The following is a 25,832-nucleotide window of genomic DNA, read 5'->3' on the forward strand; positions in this document are numbered from 1 at the left end:
CTATTCCAGGCATTTGAAGGGTATCATCTCAATTATGTATAAAATGTTGCCTATCGCTTGGTAATGTGTTTTTAATATAGTTTTGATAGATTTTCGAGACAAATTTAAATACATATTTAAACAGTAAACTATATATTATCACAGATACCTCATTGAAGCATTCATACTGAGTTAAAAAAAAATAACCTGCGCTGTCTGATAAAGCTGACAAAAGCTGAACGAATTCGGTTTTTTTTTTGGTTTGAAACTTGAAATACATATTGCTTTCTAGAGTGTTCCAATTTCCAGACAAACATAGAAATTAAAACATATATCAGAAATAATGATAACATTAAAAGTTTCCTCAAATTAAAGGTAAAGCCGGCGTCGAACGATCGGAATATGCGTTGTTAACCTTTCCACGGCGTTTGACCTCGGTTGATATTTGCGGGCATCAGCAGATATGAGGTACCTGTATACTAGAATATAAAATTACATTTGTATCAGTTATCAAAACTGTTCATGGAAACTAATGTTTAATTATTTTGGCAAGTTCACTAGTGTTTATGTATTCTGTGTTCATTTTCTGGTCTATTTCTCGTTGAGTATAGGTTTTAATTATAATTGTGACTCTTCAAATAATCGCAATTATCTGTGTCTGTTTGGTGTCTGTCTCATGTTGAGTATATATTTGGTTCAGATTAGTGTGAACAGTCATACTTACAGTCATCGGTGTTAATTGTTTTGTCTGTCCTTAGGCAGGCCAAAGTCAGGTGAATTTTGTCTATTTAAACAATAAAGGGCATTATATTAAAATAATTCCTTTTATCAGATGTGAACTCCGTGTTTGTCTGTCAGGATCAAGTCGTGTCCTTTTTTTCTTTCAATTATATTATAAAGTTCCATGGAATGTGTCCCTTTTACTCTGTGTTCTATTTTATTAAGTGTCCCTAAATCCCTTAATGTTTTGACGACGTCCAAAAGACGATTTAAGTACCTAACCCTTACCAAACCCTGAAAACAGATAATGTTAGTTTCAGCGCGTTTCTTGTCGTGTTGACATGTGTGTGTGTGTGCGTGTGTATATGATTTTGAATGTTCGTGTTTTTATAACTTTGATTGGAAGTGTTCTGTCTGATGTATGAAAGTAGATATTGATATAAAATATACGTAATATTTCTCTTTACCTTAAAGTGAGCAGAGTGAAAAAAAATGTAAAAGAAATTGCAGTGTCAAAGTGATTCCGTATTTTAGGGTTTAAGTTTGCGGCTAACAAGATTTGACGTATGTTTAAAGTATTGTCGGGGTATTACACACTAGAATTTAACAAGTTGAACTTTCCATACGGCTTTCTATATTTCCGGAATAGACTGAAGATGTACTTTTATTCTTTATGAGATTGAAGCCGAATGTTTATATGATATTATCAAACAGTTTTTAATATCATTTGAAAGTGGTATTACTTGGTAACATTATGTCACATACTATTAAGATATACACATGCTTGATATTAAATAAAAATAGCAAACAGGTGATGATACAAGTTATGAAAACGTTAGTGTCAACCCTCCCTGTGCATCAATGTAACGTCATTATCATTTAATGCTAAACTTAAACGTTTAATGTATTTAAAAAAACATGAATTTGCTTACTTATTAAAATAAGTAAAAAAGAAATCGTTCGCCACAAAAAGGAAATAAAATTAATCATTAATTGTAATAATTTCCCAGAACATTTTTATCGTGCTTGACGGTGGTATCAAAAGCGACACGTAGTATATTTCATCGCCTGTATTATTTTCTATTCCAAATAGTAATTTGTTGCACCGACAGGATGACATATTCAAGTATTGCAGCATCGCCATATCTTCTTCATTTATAGAAAAAAAGTTCTGCATCTTCTGGTAATTATTCATTTACACAAATAAGATTATCACGCAGACAATTTATAAATTGGTGTGCATTAAGATTACTGCAAGCATTTCTGATTCTTGTGTGGTTGATATTAGACAGTCTTTCCCCGACAAGATAATACTTTGGTACAATTGAGCCTTTGTATGTCTCTTTTAAACGTGACTTTTATTCGTTACGCGTGTTACAGTTGCGAACATGAACAGCAAGTCGGTTTCACTAATCAACTTACGATGAAATTGTTGATTTTGATTAAATATTTAAACTTCTAGGAATGGTTACATAATTATGTTTATTTCAAAGTGGATAGTTGGCTGTTTGTTCAATTTTGTGTGGTTTTTGTTCGCGAAGATACTGTGGCATAAACCGCTTTTTGCGATAAATAAATTTTAACCTTCCCTGCGCTCACTTTGTGGAATCCAACAATTATAGAATATTTATTTAGTGTGATGATTTCATATTATTTCCAGTATCAAGTATTTGTTTGTATTTAATCCAGTGGGTGACCTTGCAAAAAATATCGCAATACGTTTCTAGCTGTAGCGTTCACTAATAATTGACAGATTTAGAAGTGCTCGAAGGTTTACTATTAGGTCTTGTCGTACAACTTTTAACGGAATACACACCATTGCCATTTCTTTTAATTAAGAAGAGAAATTTCACATGTATAATCAATAGATGAATTTTGAAGAAAAGACCATTCAGTTGTCAAGATAAGATGATATATAATTGTGAGCCACAAGGTTAAAGTCTATTGAATAAACGGTATCTTAACTATAAGTTAAACACCTAAGTTACCTTCACACATTAAGCAAACGTTCTAAGTCGATTAAGTACCATAGTATATATGATAACATGAAGTTTTGTAACCTGTCTTTGAGAAGAACTTGGGCAACTGTAGGATGTACGAGGTCTATTGAATGAACGGGGTTGCCTTCAAACTTAATAAGTCGATCAAGAGCCAGGTATATTTATCTAAATTTACGCTACTACTTGTATGATGGTTATAAAAACGTGTGCTGTATACTTCTATCTAATGAAGGGTATAGAAGTAATGAGTAGAATCCCAACATACCCTAAAAAATTAACCGGAATCTCGATGCCCTGATTACACGGTAACACGGTGCCCTAAATCGTTAACCTGAGACCCTGTGTGATGTATCAAGTAGAATGAAGTGTATTAGAGTTATGTGGAAATACCTGCGTCGACGTCTGCGTCGAGTTTTAAGGCAAGTAGTTTGCCTTACTTCTTTAAAGGGGACGGTCGAGTTTAAAATGACAATAACAGATATGACAATTATAATTGAAATACTATGTTATAATGAGCAAAACAAACGACCGTCAAAACCAACAATTACAATCATCCAACGTGGGCTTAACGAGATGTCAGAAGACTCACCCTGATTATTAGCCTTTTAACATAATTTTATCATAATGATTGGCAAGATAGACATGTAGAGCTCACATTCATTGAATTCAATTGATTAAAGAAGTCTGGGTCATAATTAGCTGTTTTTTATTAAACATCTCAACAGGAGACAAAACGGAAAATATTCTTTTAGTCGCTTTCAGATGTGTTTTTTTCATGAACACACTGTTTCCTTTTTCTTTATCGTCTAAGAACTTTGTGAAACATGATCTAAAACTATGCAGCTTTTACAAAATCATAAATGATGTAACACAAAACAACGATATTTCATGAATTAACTATGAGTAATAGCATTTTCAGGTTATTCAAAGAAATGCAAATTGCCTACAACGAAATTAAGGGAAAAAGCCATCCATCAATTCAAGGGAGTAGAACTAAAATGATAAAAGAAGATGCAGGAGAACATTCCTTTAAGACTTTGTTTATGTTCAATCAATTTATTCTGTAATTATTTAGAATATATATGCAAAAAGCTACAGAAACATGCTCAGTAGCAAAAAGTTTAAACATAAAACCGGTTTAGTGGCAATGGGAGACTTAAAATGAAACAAAGCCAGTCTGGATACACAACGAATGCTATTAAAAAGTTTGGTAAAATTCAGACACTCGATGATTTTTACAGACTTACAACACATTTTAGCGCTTACACATCGGGCTTGGGAAAGCAAACATTTTATTCTTAGACGCGCCTGCTATGTGTCATTATCATGTCAATTGGTCATCACCGGACTGTCAGTGTGTGGCAGTATATAAATATCGCATAGCTTCTAGTGTCACAGTGTGGCGTATTCATGGTCTAGTGGTAACACACTTGACTATGAATCCAGGGGTCGCAGGTTCGATTCCCCGTCGCATCACTAAAAAATACTACTTGTCTTCCGGGAGGGACGTTAAATGGGGGTCCCGTGTGAAAGTGCTTTACACTGGAGCGCTTTAAAGAGCCATGGTAGCTCTTACCAGGGTTACATTCTGTCTGTGCATTATGCTCTAAAAACCTAAATTGACTCACAATCTTCGGAGCACTCGCCGTATGGGCAAGGCCCGAGTGCGAGTATTAATAAGCTTACAACAACAAAGTACACATTGTCAACTTGAGGGAAACATGTGTTACCCGAGGCGACGCTGTCATACTGGTAGACAAGCAATATTTGATTTATTATACCAAACACAATAACATACAGTTCTTTCACCATTACACAACTGTCAAGTTTAGTTAATTTAGTTTGACATTATATCTATAACAACTGATAGAAGTCTAAGAATGTACCAATGGCAGTATTGAGAGAATAACCAGCAAATTCACTGACCTAAAGTTTGAAACAAAATTTTATTTAACAATGATGCTAATTTGAAGAAGAATATAAATTTACTAGTAAAAGTGTCAAAATAATTTTCCATGTTAGAAGAGACGCAACATTGATAAAGCATTGTGCTTCAATTAACATGATGTAAAAACATTTGTTTAATGATGTCTGTCGCTTTACTGGAATAAACAGTAATCGAATGTTATTAAAAATCATATGAGCATGGTAGACTTGAACGAATTACAGGGCGATACCGGACTAAAATAATACATCAGAACAATTTCAAATACCAGAAAATGTCTTCCACAACGCCAACGATAGTTTCCTGCGAATATTTTCTAATTTAAGATTCATGCGATTGATTGTTCATGATAAAAAGCTTAGCTCTAGTGTTTGGAAGATATGAAAAACGATAATAAACAATTCAACATTCCCATCTTGTGCAAAGCTGTAATAAGCATTTGTTTTCCCTAAATATGCTACTTTTGGGACCAGGCATGGGTTGTTATCTAACTGAGATCAAATTAAATCTCGATTTATTTGACATCACTATTACACATACCTTATTGCGAAAACGGAGGGATGATAGATTGTTAGGTTACGCTTTTATTAAATCCTTTCCTCGGCAAGATCATTTTTTTTCTTTCAATACTTTTTCAAGGAAACGAAATATGAGATTTTGAAACCGGAATAATGTTTAAATATTATTTAGATTGAACTTTATCACACTTCATATATTTTGGTCACAACAACGTTTTTCACATTCTCAAAACACATTACGTTTTCAACCATCATGAACACTAAGGAACGTAATATTGATCAACGTCACCGTTTTGTAAACTTTTACAAAATTGATCGAATGTTCGTTTTCTTGAAACTTACATTTCCATTAAAATACTGTCATGAAACCACTATAATATCATTGCGTGTCTTAGGCCGTATACAAATTATGCTTAGTTCCTTGTAAAGAAGAGATATTTTTTTAATATAAACAAAAATCACTTTTTACCTCGTTGTAAATTTATATTTTTCTAACAACATAGAATGTTGTTTTTTTTAAACTGCAGTCAAAGGTTTTTTGACAATGATAATTAAAAGTTGGATTCGTTTAGACCCAAAGAGAGGAGTGAATAGAAGATAAGGTAAAAGCAAGGGGGACACAGGCGGGGCAAATGAAGACATGACAGAAGAGATGGCTTTGAGAAGAGAGAGAGAGAGAGAGAGATAGATAGAGAGACAGAGAGACAGAGAGAGAGAGAATGAGAGAGAGAGAGGACTTAGTTTTATTTCATAGTTCATAGCTAGAAAGAAAACTTCTAAACTAACAGTAAATGATTAAGTACACAATTTACTCTATCTCATCCACAAAATGGCTTGAAATGTCACGTTTTTGAACATTTTATCTCAATATATTCATCAGATAATTATGTCTATAAATGTCTGGTTCTGAATTTGAATAATTTCTTTGTTCTTGTTTGTGACATATAAGTTTGTACATCAAGTACGTGTGGAATTAATTAAAACGCCAGAAAAAGTATATATAACTAATCAAACAAGTTCAGCAAATATAGAGTCTATTTCAAATGAAGGAGACAATATTACTTTTATACTCATCCAGAAATCATCTTTAATTATGTTTGTGTCCCTTTGTCTGTAAAATCGTCGGATAAGTTGGGATTCGTACGATTCTTATGGTCAGATTCGCAATCTTTGTTCAGATAAAAATATGTTACTTTACTCCATGAGGTAAGGAAATTTGTCAAACAAATAGCCGAATCACACGCTGGTTTCGATGATTTGACCAAACAAGGAATTGGACCAAAAGATAACCGCTGGTTTATACAAATGACAGCAGTCCTATAAATCATTATTAGTTGTGATAGCTTTATTTACGGTTTCCGTCAATATTTATGTGAAAACTACAGAAACAAGCTCAGTAGCCATACACCCCGTTCATTGGCATAGGGTAAACGACATTGAACTCAACAACAAAAAATGACAAAGAAGAAATATGGGCGAACAGCACAAAACTCCACAGTGCATATATATTATATAAAAAACTATATAAAAAAACTAGGCATGTTTACTAACGATTGTTAGGTACCATCTTAGAACCGTGACTAAATTGTAAATTTACTGGGGGTTTAAACCAGCTTACGTGCAAATATCTCCCTATTATCCCAACAATCCTAAATAAAATAGACATGACACACAACACTTAATTAATCAACATTGATCAAACTATCTCTTATTTAAATTTCTGACGGAAACACATCTAGAGAAACAGTTAAAGAGATTAATGATCACACGATCTCTTATTTGAATTTCTAACGGAGACAACCCTTTAGGCAAAATGGTTTTAACTTTACAAATATGTCAACACACGGTAGGTATGGCACCATGATACATTGGACCATTTACATTCAAGTGAGACAAGATCTGAAGAATGTCAGAAATTAATATATCAACGTGTTTTTACCTAACAATGATATACAAAGATAAGCAAGATATTCATTGCGCACTATTTTAAAGATTCGACGGTCAAATAGTTCAGGCAAAGAAATGGCTAAAAATAGTAATTACATTAAACTGAAGAAGAACAGCTGAAAGAAATGTTTAAGTTACTAAAATCATGTTATGCCCCCTATTTACTGGTCACACGTGTGCACTTGCCGTCATTTAAAAATAGTTTTTAGGATGAATACTACTAAACAAAAGTGACGTAGAACTGAACAATGATACACTGGTCGTGACAATAACAACACATAAGCTATTGTATAATAAGGGATAAAATGAAACCCTTAAAGGGACTATACACCAGATTGGCCCATAAATTTATTTTTATCTGTAACGAACCTCGTTCGAACCGGTGTCGCTAAAATTGCAGATTAGTGTCGTATCCATTGTGCTACGATGGTTTACTCTGAACCTTTGGAATATATAAGCTTTGTACCTAACTTGGTAATATCACGTGATAACATCGACTAGCAAATAACGAATAAGAATGAATTCTATTGGGTGTACATACCTAGAAATCTTTTAAATGTAAAAAACGAAACATTTCGACAATTTTTTTTTCAGCTATTTCATCATACGGTGTATAGCCCCTTTAAGCTTGCGAGCAAACGTAGATTTATTTATCGAAAATTTGTAAACAAATTGCTAGGCAGAGGGTTCGTCCAATAAAGTGTAATATTAGTTTTTTTTAGAATGCATATAGGATGGTAGACGTTTCTTGCTTACAGATTATTATCGGTTTCTCATGTTTTGTAGACAAACGCAAAGGCTTAGTTGGAAGAAGTGGTGAAATATACCCTTGGAGTATGTTGTTGATGATATAGAGGGTAAGATTGATAGATGATAACAATTTATCATTTGCTGGTGGCATTAAATGAGTTTTCAAGTGTCATTTATTTCATTAATGTTTGCTGAATAATTCCAATGCATGGTAATATGGTATCATTGCCATGGTATATATATGCATTTATTCACCGTCATTAACAAATACTTGGCAATTAGTTTGATTTCCGTTAATCAAATGTCAAGTTCAGTGTACGTATTTGCATAAACATTGTTCTGACACGTTTATAAAGTTTGCGTTGTTCAATCTTGTTTTTAGTTATGATGGTATTTTACTTATTTGTATGCATATCTGTTTTCTTTCTTAGCAAGGCAATATTTCTGATATTAAAGGTAATGATTTTCAATTAACAAAGGAATACTTTTTGTACATGAAACTAGTTTGTATTGTCATACATTGCGAATATGCTAAAAAGTATACTTTATTATCAGAGATAATTAAGAATGAATGTCCATGCTTATAATATTAGGACTCACTCTTAAACTAAATACATAATCTGAAATACATTAAGATACATTTCAGTATCTATACATCATAATTATTATTTAACTCCTAAAATAGGTACATGTCATTTAACAATCATATACCATCTTTTCTATACCAAATTTAGACCGTATAAAGGCCGACCCTAAATTTCTTTTGAGACTATTTTGCAGTCAATTTAAGACACCTCAATTAAAACAATTTAAACTTAAATATCATATCCCTAGAAAAAATACTTGACTCAGACAATGCATTAATTATGCATATTTTGTTTATAGTACATGGCAGAATATCGAATACTTTACCTTATATGCTTTTTACTATTTTTTTCCTGTAAGTGTGGACCTGTTCACACAGCACTGGCTTTGGTTTTTGTGATCCTTCATTATTCGAATTGCAATGCTAACAAAACGTTCTGTTTGATTAACCATAGATCATGTACATCAAAAACACTATGTCAGTAAAATATTTGACTACTTTGCGAGTATGTAAACGCCAAAAAGAAACAACGATGTTGTGTGATGTGGCGGTGATGGTGATATACACCTTGTATGTGGGAAATATCACGTTTGAATTATAAATGTGTTTTTGGTGCTCATATATTGTGATATATTTTTATTTTCTGTCTCTTTTATCCAACACACAGAGACTTATCGAAGAATATCAAGTGTGAAACTATTTTCCAAGAATAAGACTAATTTATTAATGTGCAGAATCATTTTCTTTGAATAGGAACGTACATTGCCACTCATATTCGGACATCAAATCGGCAGGCGCATGTCAAATGGGTTATGAAAGGATATGGTAAGGTGAAAATCTTATTCTTGCTGTGACATTATTATACCTGGTTATCGTTCAATGACCGGGTATGGAAATAAGTTATTTACATATGTATCATTTTTAATGTAGATATGTTTTGGGGGTAAATATAAATCATGTATTTTAATATTAATTCCGTATTGTTATTCGTGTTTCTTTTTCATCATCCTCTTTTTCTTCTTTGTCAATATTTGTATTTGCTATTTATAGGCAAGCATCGTAAAATGATTATTTGAACCGAGCTGGTTATTTCGTTCACAAGAAAAAATGACGTTTCCCAAAACCTTCTGATTTAAAGCTTAAGTATTCGAATATCTCTTGGATATTGTTTCATTTGAAACAAAATTTGTGTTGTTGGAAACAATCCAAAACTTGTGGAAGTGAACATTCTTAACAATGTAAGTTAGCAAAAAGATTGCTGACCTTTCCAAACAATGCTAATTGTTTTCTTCAGGCCTTTAAACTTCTTCAGTGCAAATGATCAGCTGTTTAGATAAACAATATTGGCTTCTTATAAATTATTCAGATAGTAGAAAATCCCCCACAATCTGTAATGTAATTAATCTTCAAATTTCGGCTAGCAGGTTATTTGTACAATGATCGTTTGTGTTGCTACATTAAGTAGTGCCATACGTTCAATTCAGCAAAAACGCTCAGGAGAATGCTTGCAATTGTCTGATAATAAACAGGATTAACAAAAGTGTATTTTATGAATAACGGTGTGTAAATTACGCAATTTGTCAATGATTGACTTTTATGAGTAAAATCTTTGACCCTCTATACGAATGCTTACACAAAGCCCATATAAATTGCTCAGCCATTGATTCTCAGACAAAATGTAACAGAGTAAAGTTTAATATAAAACTCAAAATGTTAATATATATGCCATATGTGGGTATATTCATTACATTCATGGAACTTGAGGACTGCCCTGAAATCCACTCCTAAATGTTTTTGTACTATATGAAAAATGCAGTATTTCTGTGGTTATGAGTAAGGAGGGCTTACAGCATTTTCCGTTGATATTTCAATTAATTTTTATCCTTATGCAATAACAAGTTGTATTTCTATATGTCATCACAAACATTGCAAACCGATAAATATATCGCCTGATATATGAAAAGAAAACTATAATTCTTAGAAACACTCAGGGGTTTCAATATTGCAAGATTAAAAAACGGAATTGACACTGCAAGCATCATATTCACTGAACAATCTTTAAGGAATTTATTAGAGATAATGAGATATATATAATTACCACTTTATCAGTTGTTTGTTTGGAAAGATACCGTAGCATAAAAACATCACCATTATGTGTGACGCTCTACCATATGTTCAGCGTTCGTTGGGTAAGACCGATTGGATATACATACAGTTCAATGAATCATATTGCTTTGTCTGTGTTCTGAATTATACAAAGTTACTAGAATAGATAGTAATAAAATCACTCGAGAAACATATTGTTTGCGAATATACTAAATTGAACTTGCTTTTAATCAATTAAACAAAGCGCGTTCATATGACAATTTTCACTGATCACGAGGTCATGTTATACCAACCAAACTAGACCAGTCACACGTAGCATTTCAAACTAGTTTCGTTCCCCTTGAAGTCTTCGCGCTGCGTTGGCTTCGTAGTTGTGCCTGTTGTGGGCTGTTAATCGCATTTATGGCACTCTTAAATGCATTAGCTCTTAGTTGCAGCGCATCTGCTAGTATGAATTCTACTTTTTTGTAATGCTAATTATATGTTTTGCAGCATATATCGGTTTTTACTCATTTCCTGCAAGCAATGATTGTGTGAGGAGACAACTGTATGCATTTCATGCATTGCCATTCAATTTGTATCCTGCTCATCACTAATGACTTTTATAGTTGCTCTCCAAAGGGACTCTATCATAGAATTTTACTTCTGAATTATGGACAAAAAATATCAGATCTTCAGAACAAAGTATGATATATTTTGTCAACGTCAATGCTAATGGAGGCGTAATATTGTTTCTTAATCCTTTAATGAATACGTTTTTCTTAGGTTTTAAAGGGGTATCTTACATCACATGATGAAGAAAAAAACATTTTGCCAATGATATGTTATAAATTTGCTTGAATGTATAATGTATATATATAATGTAACACGTAAATGTTTCATAAAACTTATCATGAAATAAGCATGTGATACGCGCACAAACCCAGGGCAATGCTTAAGTATTACAAAATATTAGGTTATTATTTCGGTTTAACCCGAAAGAAACCCACTGTTCTTTAATTAGTTCGTTTAACACAAGTAAGGACTAACACAAGTATCGAATTTCATTGTACAAACGTAATACAATTAAATGTCATTTAAGCCCTTGGGGAGCACGGTAAAATGTTTATCTTTTCAATGAAAAAATATTCTTAACCTAACATAAATGAATCTTTGAAGCAACATTTTAACTGGTTGGTCTCCTGGATGCAGAGATGTGAATTGCCTTATCAGAAGAAGATCCCGAAGGCAGATGCAGTCATGAATGTAAACTGTGTAGATTTTTATAGCTTTAAACAATAAATGCACATCATTTGGGTGGACGTATTAGTTTTGTTATAACATGTTCTTGTTTTTTTCCTAGAGTTTATGGATATACCATTTACATTTTCATGTTATTGTTGGGATAAGTATGAAGTTATGAAAACACACCAGTCTAAACCCCCAGTAAATTGATATTTTACTAACCGGTCACAGGTGGTACCTAAAAATCCTTTATGCATCCCCTAGTTTAACTTCATATATATATATGTAGTGTGTTGTTGGTGGAGTTTCGAGTTGATGTTATTCCGTTTTTCTGGTTTATGAGTGTTCGTTTTTCTGATATGTGCGATAAGCGTTTACCATGTGTCATTGCCCATTTGTTTTATTTATTGCTTTTGGACCTTTTTCTATAGTTTCTTTTGTATACAAATGTATGTTGTTACTTAGTACTGTACTTGTTTTTCAAAAACATCGCTTTTAACAGGCATTGAAAAAAATGTATATAAACGATTACTTTATTATTTAAAATACGTCAAATAGCCTTGATAGAAACAATTGAAAAGCAAGCCTTATCTTATTTTAAACTGACTTTGAGTGGTTTAAATAAAGGAACCATGTATTAAGAATCATATACTCTACCAAAAGGACATTGGATACCTGAGTAAGAAGGGACGATATAACTGTGCTTATTGTTTTATCAGATATTTTTTAGCACGGGAAATACGCTAAACACAATATTAAGCAATACAAAACACTCGAAATTATTCTAATACCAGGTGAAACATTCCAAGTCAATTATTCTCCTGTGCCAAGCATTAATAACATTTTATACGTTTGGGAGTTCCTCATTTTGGAATCGATAATAAGGTTTTAATATTTTCAGTTGGATCAAAATCACATCTATAATACTTTGATCAAACGCATTTTATAGGACGTTAAAACAACAAACAAATAAAACAGTTTTGTTATCGCAAAAAGGAGAAAAGAAAAATTGTTTCTGAAAATTCAAGAAAATCGTAGTTCTTAAACGTTTCAAAATCTATTCGAATGAACTTCTTAAGCGAACTCTCCATTATGCCGTCATACTTACCATAATGAACCAGGGCGGTAACATGGCCAACAATGTTATATCGATGGGGGAGGTTGCGTGAGGTGATGTACCCATTATGTCAGGTGAGGGTCCATGTCTGTTTCGAAAATTGCGCCACATAGAGTGACTTCTTTTAATTATCAATATAAACGAATATGTGTTTAAATTGATTTCGCCGTTAATATATAAGCAAACTCAATATTCATTAATTTAAAAGATAGGTTTTAAAACTGTAAAAGGCGTGTCACGACATATCAATATCAGAAATATTTCAGATATTTTTTCTGGTATACCCAAACCATACTTTATGTAAAAATCGATAAATCATCATCACATGTCTCAAAAAGACTTTTTCCAAAATAACAGTCTTTTAAAGAGTCTTGTTAACAGTCACCACTACTCCTCGTGACCGCCGTTGGAATCATACGTGCGCCAGTTGATGCTACTTCCGTTGCTTACGCGTCTCTTGTCAATATGACAAATATACTTCTTCGAATCCGAATGGACATAGACGGATTGAAAGGAGTTAGTTTGCTTTAAGAAAGACCCGAGAATGCTTTGTCCAATTATAACGAAAACATATTAAGAACAGCTCGAAATAATCTGTTACTTCACCCTTGATATCCACAATGCCTACGCAATTGCATTATGTATGCAGATTAATTTTACGTTGCCTTATGTTCCGTAACACTAAAAGATAACAAGACAGCAAGAAAGTTAGAAAATCCAGCAAACAGTTTTATTGCATACAATTAAGAACTCATCACCATATTGACGATATATTGGAGTTAATGAACCTAAGAAAATATATTCTACAATACATATTGCATATGTTTTGTAACTTACGGCATAATAAAACCTACATGACTTTTATATCATTCGATTTGAAGTAAAGTGAGCCCACTGCTCTCGAATGCATGATGGTTATTACCTCTCTTCTAAACGATATTACATAATCTTACACCTACTGTAATTCATCAGCAGTGCAAGCTGCCGTTCCAAAATAGACCCGTTATAGTGATTTCTTATTCATCATAACATACTTCATACTGTTTCTGTTAGTGCTTCAAAACAGGTTTAATGTCTTAATAATTACAGCATCTGTAGGAAAAAATGTTAGTTAGGGTTTGATGGTAAATGCTTACATTTACATTTCAATGCCAAAATAACATGGCAAATGTCGAAATTGAATATATACCTTACCCATATATGTGGATTGGTAAATGGGATATAATAATAATAATAACATCTTTCTTTTATGAAGGTAAAACTTTATGACATATTTACAGTGTCAACTATAAAACATCATATTTTCAATATGGCCTTCTAAAACAAAACATAATGACATCTTTACACAACACATACTATTATTCAAATATCATCAAAACCGATAAACAACAAGTCATATAAAACATTGATGCATAATTAAACATGTTAATCATGGCAAACACATGTATACAATTCACACATGTATACTATCATTAAAAAGATAAAAATAAATCATCATATGAAGCAGTAATGAATAATTAACTGTGGTGAATACATGAATTTCAACCCCTAACCGACAAACACCCAAATTATTTTACAATAAGTGAGAAATATAATAATGAATATAACGTTTAAACAAATTGTTTAGATATATTCAATCGGAGTTCAAGTCTTTACTAGATTGTTTAAATGTTTAATCAAAACGAAAGTTTTATACTTAAATTTGAACGTTGCCAATTTATGGACATTTTTTACTTCTATAGGTATTTCATTCCATACGTGCATACTGTTATATGAAAAGGAATCCTTGAGATAATTTGTTCTATGCAACATATTGCAAATAAGGTCCACATGCAGCTCTTTGATTCCATAATGTTTGTTAAAGAAATTGAAATTGCAATATTGCGTTCATAAAATGGCTGACAATGACAATTTCGTAAAACTTCTCTCGAACAGCTCGGCCAATAAAATAGGTTCATGAACGAAACGCTTTACATATGTACACCTGTCATCATTTGAAAAAAGCTTGCTTATTTCAATGAGTTTAAAATACATTGCAATTCTAATTTGTTTATGTGAAGCAGAAGAATAATACGGTGGTCGTTATTGACAATAAAAAGACTGACGTTATGTAAAAATTGACGGAATATCAATGTTCTGGTTTCACTCTTCATGAAGTCACTGAACGCCACTACCTATTTACCGTGCAGACCGGAAATGACGTCTTGGACGTTCAGTCGATTCCCGGGTTACCTTCAATTTACAGACCTAATTTAATAAGGAACATAAATTTAAAATAAATTCGTAGTTCTACAGTCAGTTTGGATGTTGATGTAAAAATGCCTAGCTTAAATATACCCATCGTTTACCATAACGACAAAATAAATCGTCTAAATCAAAGCATATATGTATTCATGATTTTATTATTTTTTTTAGATTAAACGCTGAGGTAAAAATAATAAATAAAGCATTCGAAAATGTGAATGAATAAAACCGTGACAGCATTTGATTTCATCAGTATACAAATATGAAAAAAGAATGTTACGACACTTGTCCCGAAAGTTTTTGAACACCCCTCGTAGTATCAATCATACAATGATAACTACAGGAACAAGCCCACTAGATAAAATTTCAACTTGTTCAAGTAGTTAAAGGCACAATAAAGTACGTCAAAGCAACATCAGTGGGAGGGGGTGTGCGAGGCACAAAAGGTAGGAGGGGTTGTGCAAGGTACAAAACGGTGGGAGGGGGTGTGCGAGGCACAAAACGTTGGGAGGGGGTGTGCGAGGCACAAAACGGTGGGAGGGGGTGTGCGAGGCACAAAAGGTAGGAGGGGGTGTGCTAGGTACAAAACGGTGGGAGGGGGTGTGCGAGGCACAAAACGGTGGGAGGGGTGTGCGAGACACAAAACGGTGGGAGGGGGTGTGCGAGGCACAAAACGGTGGGAGGGGGTGTGCGAGGCACAAAACGGTGGGAGGGGGTGTGCGAGGCACCAAACGGTGGGAGGGGATGTGCGAGGCACAAAACGTTGGGAGGGGTGTGCGAGGCACAAAACGGTGGGAGGAGGTGTGCGAGAAACAAAACGTTGGGAGGGGGTGTGCGAGGCACAAAACGGTGGGAGGGGGTGTGCGAGGCACAAAACGTTGGGAGGGGGTGTGCGAGGCACAAAACGGTGGGAGGGGGTGTGCGAGGCACAAAACGGTGGGAGGGGGTGTGCGAGGCACAAAACGGTGGGAGGGGGTGTGCGAGGCACATTGAAACAATTATTGAAGGCAATCGTTCACTTGTGTTTAAAACGGTTGCAAAATATCAAATTTGAGACTGTCTCATCAGTTTATATATCGACATAAATATTTAAAATTAGATAGATCAGATAAAAGTATATGTTTGAGAGAAAATATTTAGGAGATGCGTCATTTCGACGAATCTTTGATGAAACTGCAAAATTAAGAAGCAGAGTCGACAAATGTTGAATTCAATTAAATAAACCTAAAATAAGTAACCAATGGATAATTTAAATAAACAGCTAAAAAACCCAACCTAATTTGTAAATGTAAATTAAAATGTCGATATCTGTCTTGCTTTTTTCAGAAACAAATATGCATTATTAAAATATCTTTCAGATTCTAAAGTTTTTAACATAAAAATCATTACTCAGAATATGCATAACTAATGCATTGAAACATTTATTATTCACCGTTTTAATCCTTATAATGCAAATCTTTTGAATCTGCAATGCCGGCTAATGTGGTTCTTCCTTATTCATGTTTCAATTTAAATATCAGAATATGTTTGTTTTGCCATAAATGTTGATTTAATGCCCAAACTACCCGCATCAATACGTAAGTTGATGATATATGAATCTAGTTTCCGCTTATGCATTCCGCAATAAAATATCCTTTAAAACGAAGATCCAGAGTATGATAATTTTGTTATGTTTTCTATTCGTTTTGTTTAAATGGAAATTCAAACCGTTTCAAATTTGTTTTGTTCTGTGCATAGGCAATGTAATTTATTTCCATAATGTGTCTCTTTCATTCATCGGACTAGGACTACTCGAACAATGTGTAGTTATATACCTAAGATACTTTATCTAAGAATGAGACCAGTTTATCAAATTAACAGAATATAGACTTGGAAACATCGTTTGTTGGAACTAATATCGGGACACTTTCCGTCCTCGTGAACCGGTAGACGAATGCTTAATGGAATATTTGATTATACGGTAAGGTTTAACTGTATCCATGTTTAAAGGGGAGATAGTTCTGTTAATCATAAAAATGCATCATTTTTTAAAGAGGATAAGTTAAATCGAAATTTTGTTGAATGATGGATTACTTTTAAAACCACAATATATTTTGTAAGTATAGTAATTATCTATTCCTTTATCAATCATTGAGGTTAGTTTTTGGCTAGAACTATTGATTGGTTTGATTGTAAATGTTTGATGATTTTAAGCATGTCAAGTGTCGCCAATTATTATGTTATTGTTTTTATTCACCGTCTGACCTTTCAAAATCTTTAACCAAAATTGATCATTCCCATCGACACTAATACACTACTATCAACTGATACTCGTTTAGCTTTGATGGGCCATTAACACTAGATTGCAAGGTTTACACAAAATAGCATACGGATATGTCCATGAGCAATTGAATAAACAATTTCGAATATTGCTTTTTCTATAAGATATGGCTACGTGGCTAATAAAAATTGGTCAAATTATAAATAAAAATATTTTTATTAGTTGTTTTGTGTGTTTTTCTTTGTCTAGAGTTCGTTTTATGGACATTGTGCAAATAAGCACAATCACATAAAGATATGATATAATGGGCTTGTTTGTTTTGTTTATATTTGCATTATCAGAAATCATTTAACCGGTATCGTTTAACATTCATTTTACGATTAATTTGTAGTTTAAGGGCACTTACATTCATATTTGAGAGATTCAAACTATATACCTGCCTAAACGTCTGTTACTTCAGAAATTAAAACAGTGTTAAAGCATGATTCAGGTGTTTTGTTAGGTGTCAACACCCAGTGATTCAAAGTTTGAGTTGTCTTACATGTCTTTGATTTGTTTTAAGTTGAAATGGAGTATGTTTTGCTATAGAAAAAATACTAAACAGCGCGGGGCAGTTACAGGATGATAATGTTTTCAAAGGGCTTTAGAACTAACTGAGCCCCTGCCACCGGCTATTTTTTTTATAATAGTAGCTTTATATATGTAAATAAGATGGTATGGATGTATTACCGAGACATGCCATTACACTAAATCAAACGATTTCAACGGTCTTTAACACACTAAATCATTTATCCGTTTCCCAATTTTCAATGTTGGGATTTGTTCTAGATGCAGTTTTATGTCTTGTCGGATTAAAAGGTAATGTATGTGTCATATTTTTTTCCAAATTATGTTATTTTAACATATTAGATGTTCTAAGGATTATAATCTGTTGACGACTTAAGATTATTAACTCCTACCATCTCTACGGGGTTGCAATACATTTCAACATTAAAGTTTTGGCACGACATGCCACTTTTGTTTATCATTAAAACATCTATTTTTAGTTATTCATACAGAACTGTGCGACATTTTATGAGGGTAATAACAAATAGGGCTAAGCTAAATATAACATGAACATGCACATGCTGTCAATAAATTCAAATGCACAGTTTATAGTGAAATGGCAAACAAGTACAATGTGATGCAGCCAGATGTGAACACACACTCCGGCGATCTATCTATGTTTATGATAGAATACGTAAAATACCACTTATTCGGCGTTAGACATCGTTTTTTGAGTAAGCATAGCGATAGGTTGAAAAGTGTTATACGTCTGAAAAATGATACTGTCTCAATTGTATCGGGAATATCTTGTTTCACCTAACATGCAGCATTCCTGTGAGTAAACGCAAGAAGTGGAAAACCCATATGTCAAGTCTGTATAAGTATTTTTTGCTTTTGTCTTCAGAATATGGAACGCTATGGTGGGATGTTATTTTATCTTTCAGAAGGCTATTGCTATAGCGTAATGCTTATACAGAAAAAACGACCACTATCTTGGAAGGAAAATTAGTCTTTATATTTATATTTTCATCACAGGTTATATACCGCAGCTCTATCAGTTCCTCTTTGTATAAATCAGTAAATCTAAAGATACATAGCAATCATAAAGCTATCAACTCATAAAATCTGAAAAAAAACAATATTTCTTTTGTTGTATAAAGTTTAAAAAGCATATTTTAAACCGTCATTGTAGCCCACATGAAAAACTAAGTAATATTGATATCAAGCTTCTGACCTCTGAATTATGGCAAGGAAAATCATACTTTCGACAAAATTGTTGTGCAACAGCGCGCTTAGATATCGATTTTTCAAAAAGGTAAATTGCATTGGTTTAGTGTCACAACGTACAAAACAACTATAAATCGTTGATGCACGTTAACGTTGACATTTACTATCAATGATTGCGAGTTTAATTCAGCAATGCTCATGCAAATGTATGCGATGTTTTGTAAAGGTTAATGTTAATGTAGATGTTTGTTTTTTCCCGAATCTATTAAACCTGATTCTAATAATGTCAACCGTAATTTTTTAAGGTTTCTAAAGACATCTCTTATTTCTCATACTTCAGAAAAATACATTTGATTAACAATACATCTTGCGTATACATTTGCGGGAAGTGATACATCACGTCCATCTGTCACTTGTTATCCTCTGATGAATTGATCAAGTGATACGTGCAAGAACGAAGCTCCTTGCCCTTATTTAAATCTTTCAAATTATTACGTATTTGTTTCGAGTTGACCTGAAGAAAAGCCGTGTTTCTTAAACGATTACGTTGGCAATACATTTGACATCTTTAAAATAATGCGTTTAACTGTACATTCTAAAAATAATCGCATGCCATTAAACGCTTCACTTGTAATGCGACGATACCAGAATAGAAATAAAAATAATTCAAATCCCAGATGATGTCTTCCACGTCAACAACACATACACGCATCTCTTCCAAAGGCACTCTATTTTTTCATCCTTCCTTGATCAATGCTTACCTTTGTGTTTGGAAGTTGTGAAGTACAATAATTAAACAATATGAATACTTTATTTCGCGTGGAAAGCTTCAATCATCATTTGTTTTCTTTAAAGATTTCGACAATTGGATTGCTTATTTCAGTTGGAATTGAATCGAACCTGATATACCTTCTTCATAACAACTAGATCGATATTCCAAAAACATATTAAATATAAACAGCGAAAGAGAATTGCTAATGCAAGATGACGGGGGAAAATAAGCTTACCCCCCCCCCCCTTTTACCAGCCTCGCAAAATTTGATACGTTTTCAATAAAACGTTTATATTCGCTAAAACGAAGAGTTGTCATTAAATAAGTATAAAGAACTTTCATGGTGAGTGTCTGGGGTCCGCCCTAAAAACAAAAATGTGAAAGAAAAAAACAATAGCATTGCGATGTTTCTAGCTTCTTTTAACCTTTTACTATTTTTCAACAGATTTTGAGTTCATTCAATTGTGTTTGGCCATGTTATTGCGAAAGTTTTACCCGTCTCAACCTTTATATAATTTCCAGGGTTCCACTTACTCCACTTCATCCACTTTTGCCTCATACACCGCTACCTTATTCATCATATCTCTTTTTGATAATATTCGATTAAAAGAACGGGACAAGGATGCATGACGATATAGGGAAGCGAGGCATGGTATAAACTTTTAAAGCTTTCTTTTATATGCTGCATTTATATACATTACTTGTCTTTTTTCATGTAATGCTAACCATCAAAATAATTGGGATTATGCTCAAGTTGTGTACAAATGTTATCCGAATAAATATTGTTTTAACCAAAATATAATTAAATTGACTTCCGTTTATTAAATGGTAATATAAGATGATGCATTTGCATATACTTATACTTTTTTTACAGAGATTTCGAGATTCTCGCCAAAAGATCCCCTAAAACAGATTATCCGTTAATTATGCTAACACTATTAGCCTTTTTCCGATTTAAATCGCTAAGAATTATTTTTTGAATCCAAGAAAGTGTCAGAATCCGTCATTACATATCAATCGATTCAAACCAACCTGTTGTTTAAACTACAATATCGGCAATTGTCAAGGCAGAACCGCACATATGTTATGATAAAAAATGCAATTAATTTAAACAGAATACAAAACAAAGGAAATATTTCATTTAATAGTAACAAAAATCGATCTCTAAATGTTAATCCTAATGTCGTTACCTTCGTTTTTGTTTTCTGCATAATTTCGATAAATTATTTAGATTTTTCATTTTCTTACATCATTTTGGGAAAGGCTTCACTCGGAAAATATAGAATGTGTATTTGTTTTTTTGTAATTCCTGACTGATTTTTCGTATACATAGTTAAAGTTGACGTTATTTTTATGATTTAAACTATTATTCTCCTTAAAGTGTAAACATTGCGGCATTGCAGTGGCATTGGTTATAGAGGTCCTTCATTATTTAAATGGCAAGTTTAATAACGCGTTTTATTTGTTTTACCATAAACTATTTTATATCCGTACCAATACTTCAGTCTAAAATTTGACTTCATTGCGTGTATGCAAAAGCAATGTAAAATCAAAGATGTAAAGTATAATGTTTGTGATATAGACCTTATAAGGTAGACCTTGTCTGACTGGAGAATATAACGTTTAAACCATTAACGATATATATTGTTCTATGCATAAACATTGTGATATATTCCCATTATGTGTCTCTTGTGAGCATCGCACCGTGACTTATCGAATATTATTAAGAAAACGCCTAAGATACTTTTGCAAGGAATAAAACGAGTGTATTTTTTATGCAGGAATATTACCTTAAAAATATCGTTTATTGGCACAAAGATTTGGACACCAAACCGGTAGACGCAAGTTAAATGGGTATTTAATGTATATGGTGAGTTGAAAACTGCACAGTTGTAGGTAAATGAGTATACCTGTTATTGTTCAATGACCGGGAAGGGGAGAGAAATGTATTCATAGATGTCTCAAAGTAGAAAGGTTCAAGAGGTAAGATTTATCATGTTTCCATTTTAGTTATTTACTTAGTATTATTACTCGTTTATTCCTTTTTATCCTCCTCCCCTTTTCCTTCTTTATCTTTTACAAATCTCTTAATGTTGAAAGGCACCGTGATGTATAGTCAATAGATCATTTAAACCGAGCCGGTAAGTGTGTTCATCAGAAATTAAGATAATAAACGTGGGCTTTTTCTGGAGGTTTTCAATACCTGCAGAATTATTTGAACAATTATTCGAACCGCTCTCTGAGTGTGCTTCAGCGGAAATGCTAGAGCAGTATAAGAAGGGGCAAGTCCAATACCGTTCGCTAGAATTTAGGCAAATTGGAAAACTTTCCAGGCTTACAGATCATTATCATATGTGTTGTGTTCTGTAGACAGACGCAAAGGGATACGTGGAAGAAGTGGTGAAATATACTCTTGGAATTTTGTGCTAATATAGGGTAAGATGGATAAATGATAACAATAAATCAGATCTTGTTGACATTAATGTAGCTTTCAGTTGGCATATCTACTGTATAATTCTAATGCATAGTAGGCTTGTAAATAATGTCACGGATACATTTATTCATCGCAATTCTCTAATGATTTGTTATCAATTTGACTGCAGTATATCGAATGTCCATTTTAGAATATTGATTTGTAAAGTTAAAATTATTGAGATATTTAGACTTATTTGTATTTTTACTAGCAATTTAACAATTCACATATATAACCATAACAATTCACATATATAACCATATAAACATGCTGTAATGTAGTATTGTATATCAAAGATAATTAATGGTATTCTGTATGCTAAACATATAATGTTATGACTACTTATTATGCTAAATAAACAGGTTGACATATATTTTCCATTTATTCCAATATTTATCCTTAATATTTAAAGTTAAAATACGTATATTCCATGGTCAAGCGAAGGGTGTTTTGCGGAAACGATGTTTACGGAGTTTCTGTAGACTTACCTGCTTTAGGGTTGGATCTTACACGAGCAGCTATGGTAGATGGTTTTTATCTTAACTCTTTTACAAAATATATAGCAAAAATGTATTTTAATTTATGTTTTTACCTGGTACGGGTACTCCTTGAAATTTGCTCGTGGGCAAGATAAGTATTTATATTTGTTAAAAGATGCAAATAAGAGTCTAGTAGCCAAATATAAACTTTTTAATATCAAAAATACAATTGCAACTACAAAGAGAAGCCAAACAATCAAAACTAATATGGGCGAGTCAAAGGCAGAAGAATCAAAGTCAGAGCAACAGCAGATGGGAGGGGTGTGGGTGTAGGGACGGGACATAATACCGGTTCCGGAAAGGCCCCATATCTTGAATAAAAGGGTTGAGAGAACGAGACCCATTACCATGGTTGAGAGGGTTGAGGGATGCGAGTCACTATACAGGGGATGAGAGGGTTGAGGGGTGCGAGACACTTTACCGGATATGAGAGGGTTGGCGGGGGCGGGGTGCAAGACACTATATCAGGGATGAGACACAAAACAAGACAACATACACAGACGAAATAAATACTAAAATCGTTATCATCAAATGTTAAGCATTGTAACGGTCAGTAAACTTGGCTTCATACGAATCAATCTCACACTTGTCCCAAGATTAACCAATTTCTCACTCTTATACCCATTTTTTCATTTTCTTGAAAAGCTTTTAAAAATGTGTCTGTCGCGAAGTAATCACTATATTACCTCATGAGAATTTTTTTTATATCAACTAACTATTATTTCTTACTCCGCAAGCATCATTTGGCCGGTTGTTTATATATTTGTATTTTTGTAGTAAAAATACTTAGTTAATTCGTAAATTTCAAACCTTAATGAAACTGCTGATTAAAACACAATTAGGACCCGTTTAAAGCAGTATCGACATATTCTGCAGTTTAATTGACCTCGAAAATACAAATTGAACTTTTTAATAAACAACTAGAAATTAAACAAAAATATTAATGCAAATCAATATGCAAATACCTGTCGTATCGTGTTTGCAAAATTACAATGAATGGTTTTAACTTCTTTCAGATTCTAACATAATTAACCTACAAAAAGGCATTACTGAGAATATGAATAACTAATGAATCGGGAACTTCATAACTTACTGTTTTCATCCTTACAGTGTAAATCTTTTGACACTGCATGGGCATGGGCAATCGTGGTCCTTCATTATTCAAATTGCAGTTTTAATACCAAATTTTGTTTGTTTTGCCATAAATGTTGAGTTTATATCTCAGGCTTTACGTAAGTCAATGATATATTAATCTATTTTGAGCGTTTGTGTAGGAGTTAAAAGATTCCTTAAGACAAGATCTAGAGTAAGATGGTGGTGCAATGTTTCTGTTCGTTCATGTTTAAATGGAAATTTATACCGTTTCAATGGTAACTGTATTGTTCTGCGAATAGAAATTGTGATAAATTTCAAATATATGTCTCTGTTATCTATCAAACTTAAACAACTCGAACACCGTTAAGGATATTCCTAAGAGACTTTTTCCAAGAATGAGACCAATTTGTTATTGAAAAGAATATTTCCTTGGATAAATCGTTTCAACGGTAAACGGAAGATCAATGGATTATTAAATTATATGGTAAGGAGAAAACTGCACTCATGTTAGAATGGGTGATAATAAGCACTTATATGAATGATTTTAAAAGTGGATAGGTTTGAGAGCTTAATGAATCTTGCTTAATGACATTATATATCTTATATCTTATATAATTTGTATGTTTCTGCTAACTTCTGACATTTTGCAGATACCATTATTTTGTTTTAGAGTAGTATGTGTTTGACGCCTATTTCCGGGATAGTCGGGTTTAGAATCAGTAAACTCGTCAAATGTTTGGAGGTGATTATCCCATCATTTATCGGCAAAGCGGTTTTGAAGAGATGTCTCTGTTTATACTTTTTAGTTTATTTGTCGTTTTGGTTTCTGCATTTTGACTATTAACAGGGTTTTTGCCTAATGGCAAGTCTTTTTATGTGGTTTTCATCATATTAAGTGGTTACTCTGAAATTATTTTACATTTTTTTTATAAGCAAAATATAAGCGAGAACATTTTTTATATTACTATTGTTGTTTGAATGGCGATTTGTTTATAGGTTTCATTTTTTATTTTCATTTCTATTAAAATCGAGAATCCAAAAAGCCTTGGTAGGGAAGTACTAAACTTTCTTATCATTGGTTTTTATTCGTGTCGTGTTGTATACCGTTGGGTCGGTTTGTTGTGGTATGTATTTTGTCGTTGAAACAGTTAACTGTTTTACGAGCTGATGTTTTTTATTTGTCTGAATACATTTTATTGTTTGCAGTTTATTGTTGATTCCGATATAAGTTTACAGCTTGTTGAACTGTTAAATGACAGATAAATTTGAGCTTTGAAGATCAAAAACCAGTTACTTACGGCTGCTCCATAATGAACCTTTCCTATGTTTACAATGGTATACCAATAATAAGAGCATGAATTATTATCTAATAGTTACACACGGACATCGCAGTTATGAGCAGTTAATAACACAATTGAAATGTAGTTTTCCCTTAAATATTTCCTACGTGGCGTTTAAGTTTGATCACAAAAGCTGAAAGTGTTCATTGTGTGTATTTGTTATGTGTTACTTCTTTGTCGGTCAAGCGTTCGTTTTATGAGTATTGTGCCATTAAATACTTTCACATAAAGGTCTAAAGTTAATGGGTTTGTTTGTTTAGTTTCTATTTGCGTTATCAGAATTCATTGCGCAATAAAGCCGCCTTGATCGTTTAACGACCGCTTGGCAAATATTTTGCAATTTGAAGGCACTATATGTGAGGAATATTAAATATATTACATAGACCGTGTCTGTACGAGTGTTGCATCAGAAAAAAAGATAATGTTTAAGCATAATTTAGCGTT

The 25,832-nt window shown here is 33.0% G+C and overlaps 2 protein-coding genes across 6 annotated transcripts in view; one reads left to right on the plus strand and one right to left on the minus strand.

The window, feature by feature from the left end:
- The window catches only part of LOC128233028 (rhodopsin, GQ-coupled-like), a 50,191-nt gene that overhangs the window by 258 nt on the left and 24,101 nt on the right, over positions 1-25,832 (plus strand). Inside the window, exons 1-2 of one of the 5 annotated variants that reach the window (XM_052946885.1) lie at positions 7,909-7,966; positions 9,199-9,270. The exons of 1 other annotated variant lie outside the window; for it this stretch is intronic. The gene's annotated coding sequence lies outside the window, so the exon portion shown is untranslated. Of the gene's footprint in view, positions 1-360; positions 448-7,895; positions 7,967-9,198; positions 9,271-22,261; positions 22,378-25,832 lie in introns of those variants that run through there. 3 more of the 5 variants (XM_052946884.1, XM_052946886.1, XM_052946882.1) reach the window with 3 other exon arrangements.
- LOC128229906 (uncharacterized) lies at positions 15,713-16,126 on the minus strand. Its single transcript, XM_052941809.1, has one exon. The coding sequence runs from the start codon at positions 16,124-16,126 to the stop codon at positions 15,713-15,715; it is 414 nt and encodes a 137-aa protein (XP_052797769.1).

Source organism: Mya arenaria, chromosome 4 (genome assembly GCF_026914265.1).
Source record: "Mya arenaria isolate MELC-2E11 chromosome 4, ASM2691426v1".
Classification (NCBI taxonomy): domain Eukaryota; kingdom Metazoa; phylum Mollusca; class Bivalvia; order Myida; family Myidae; genus Mya; species Mya arenaria.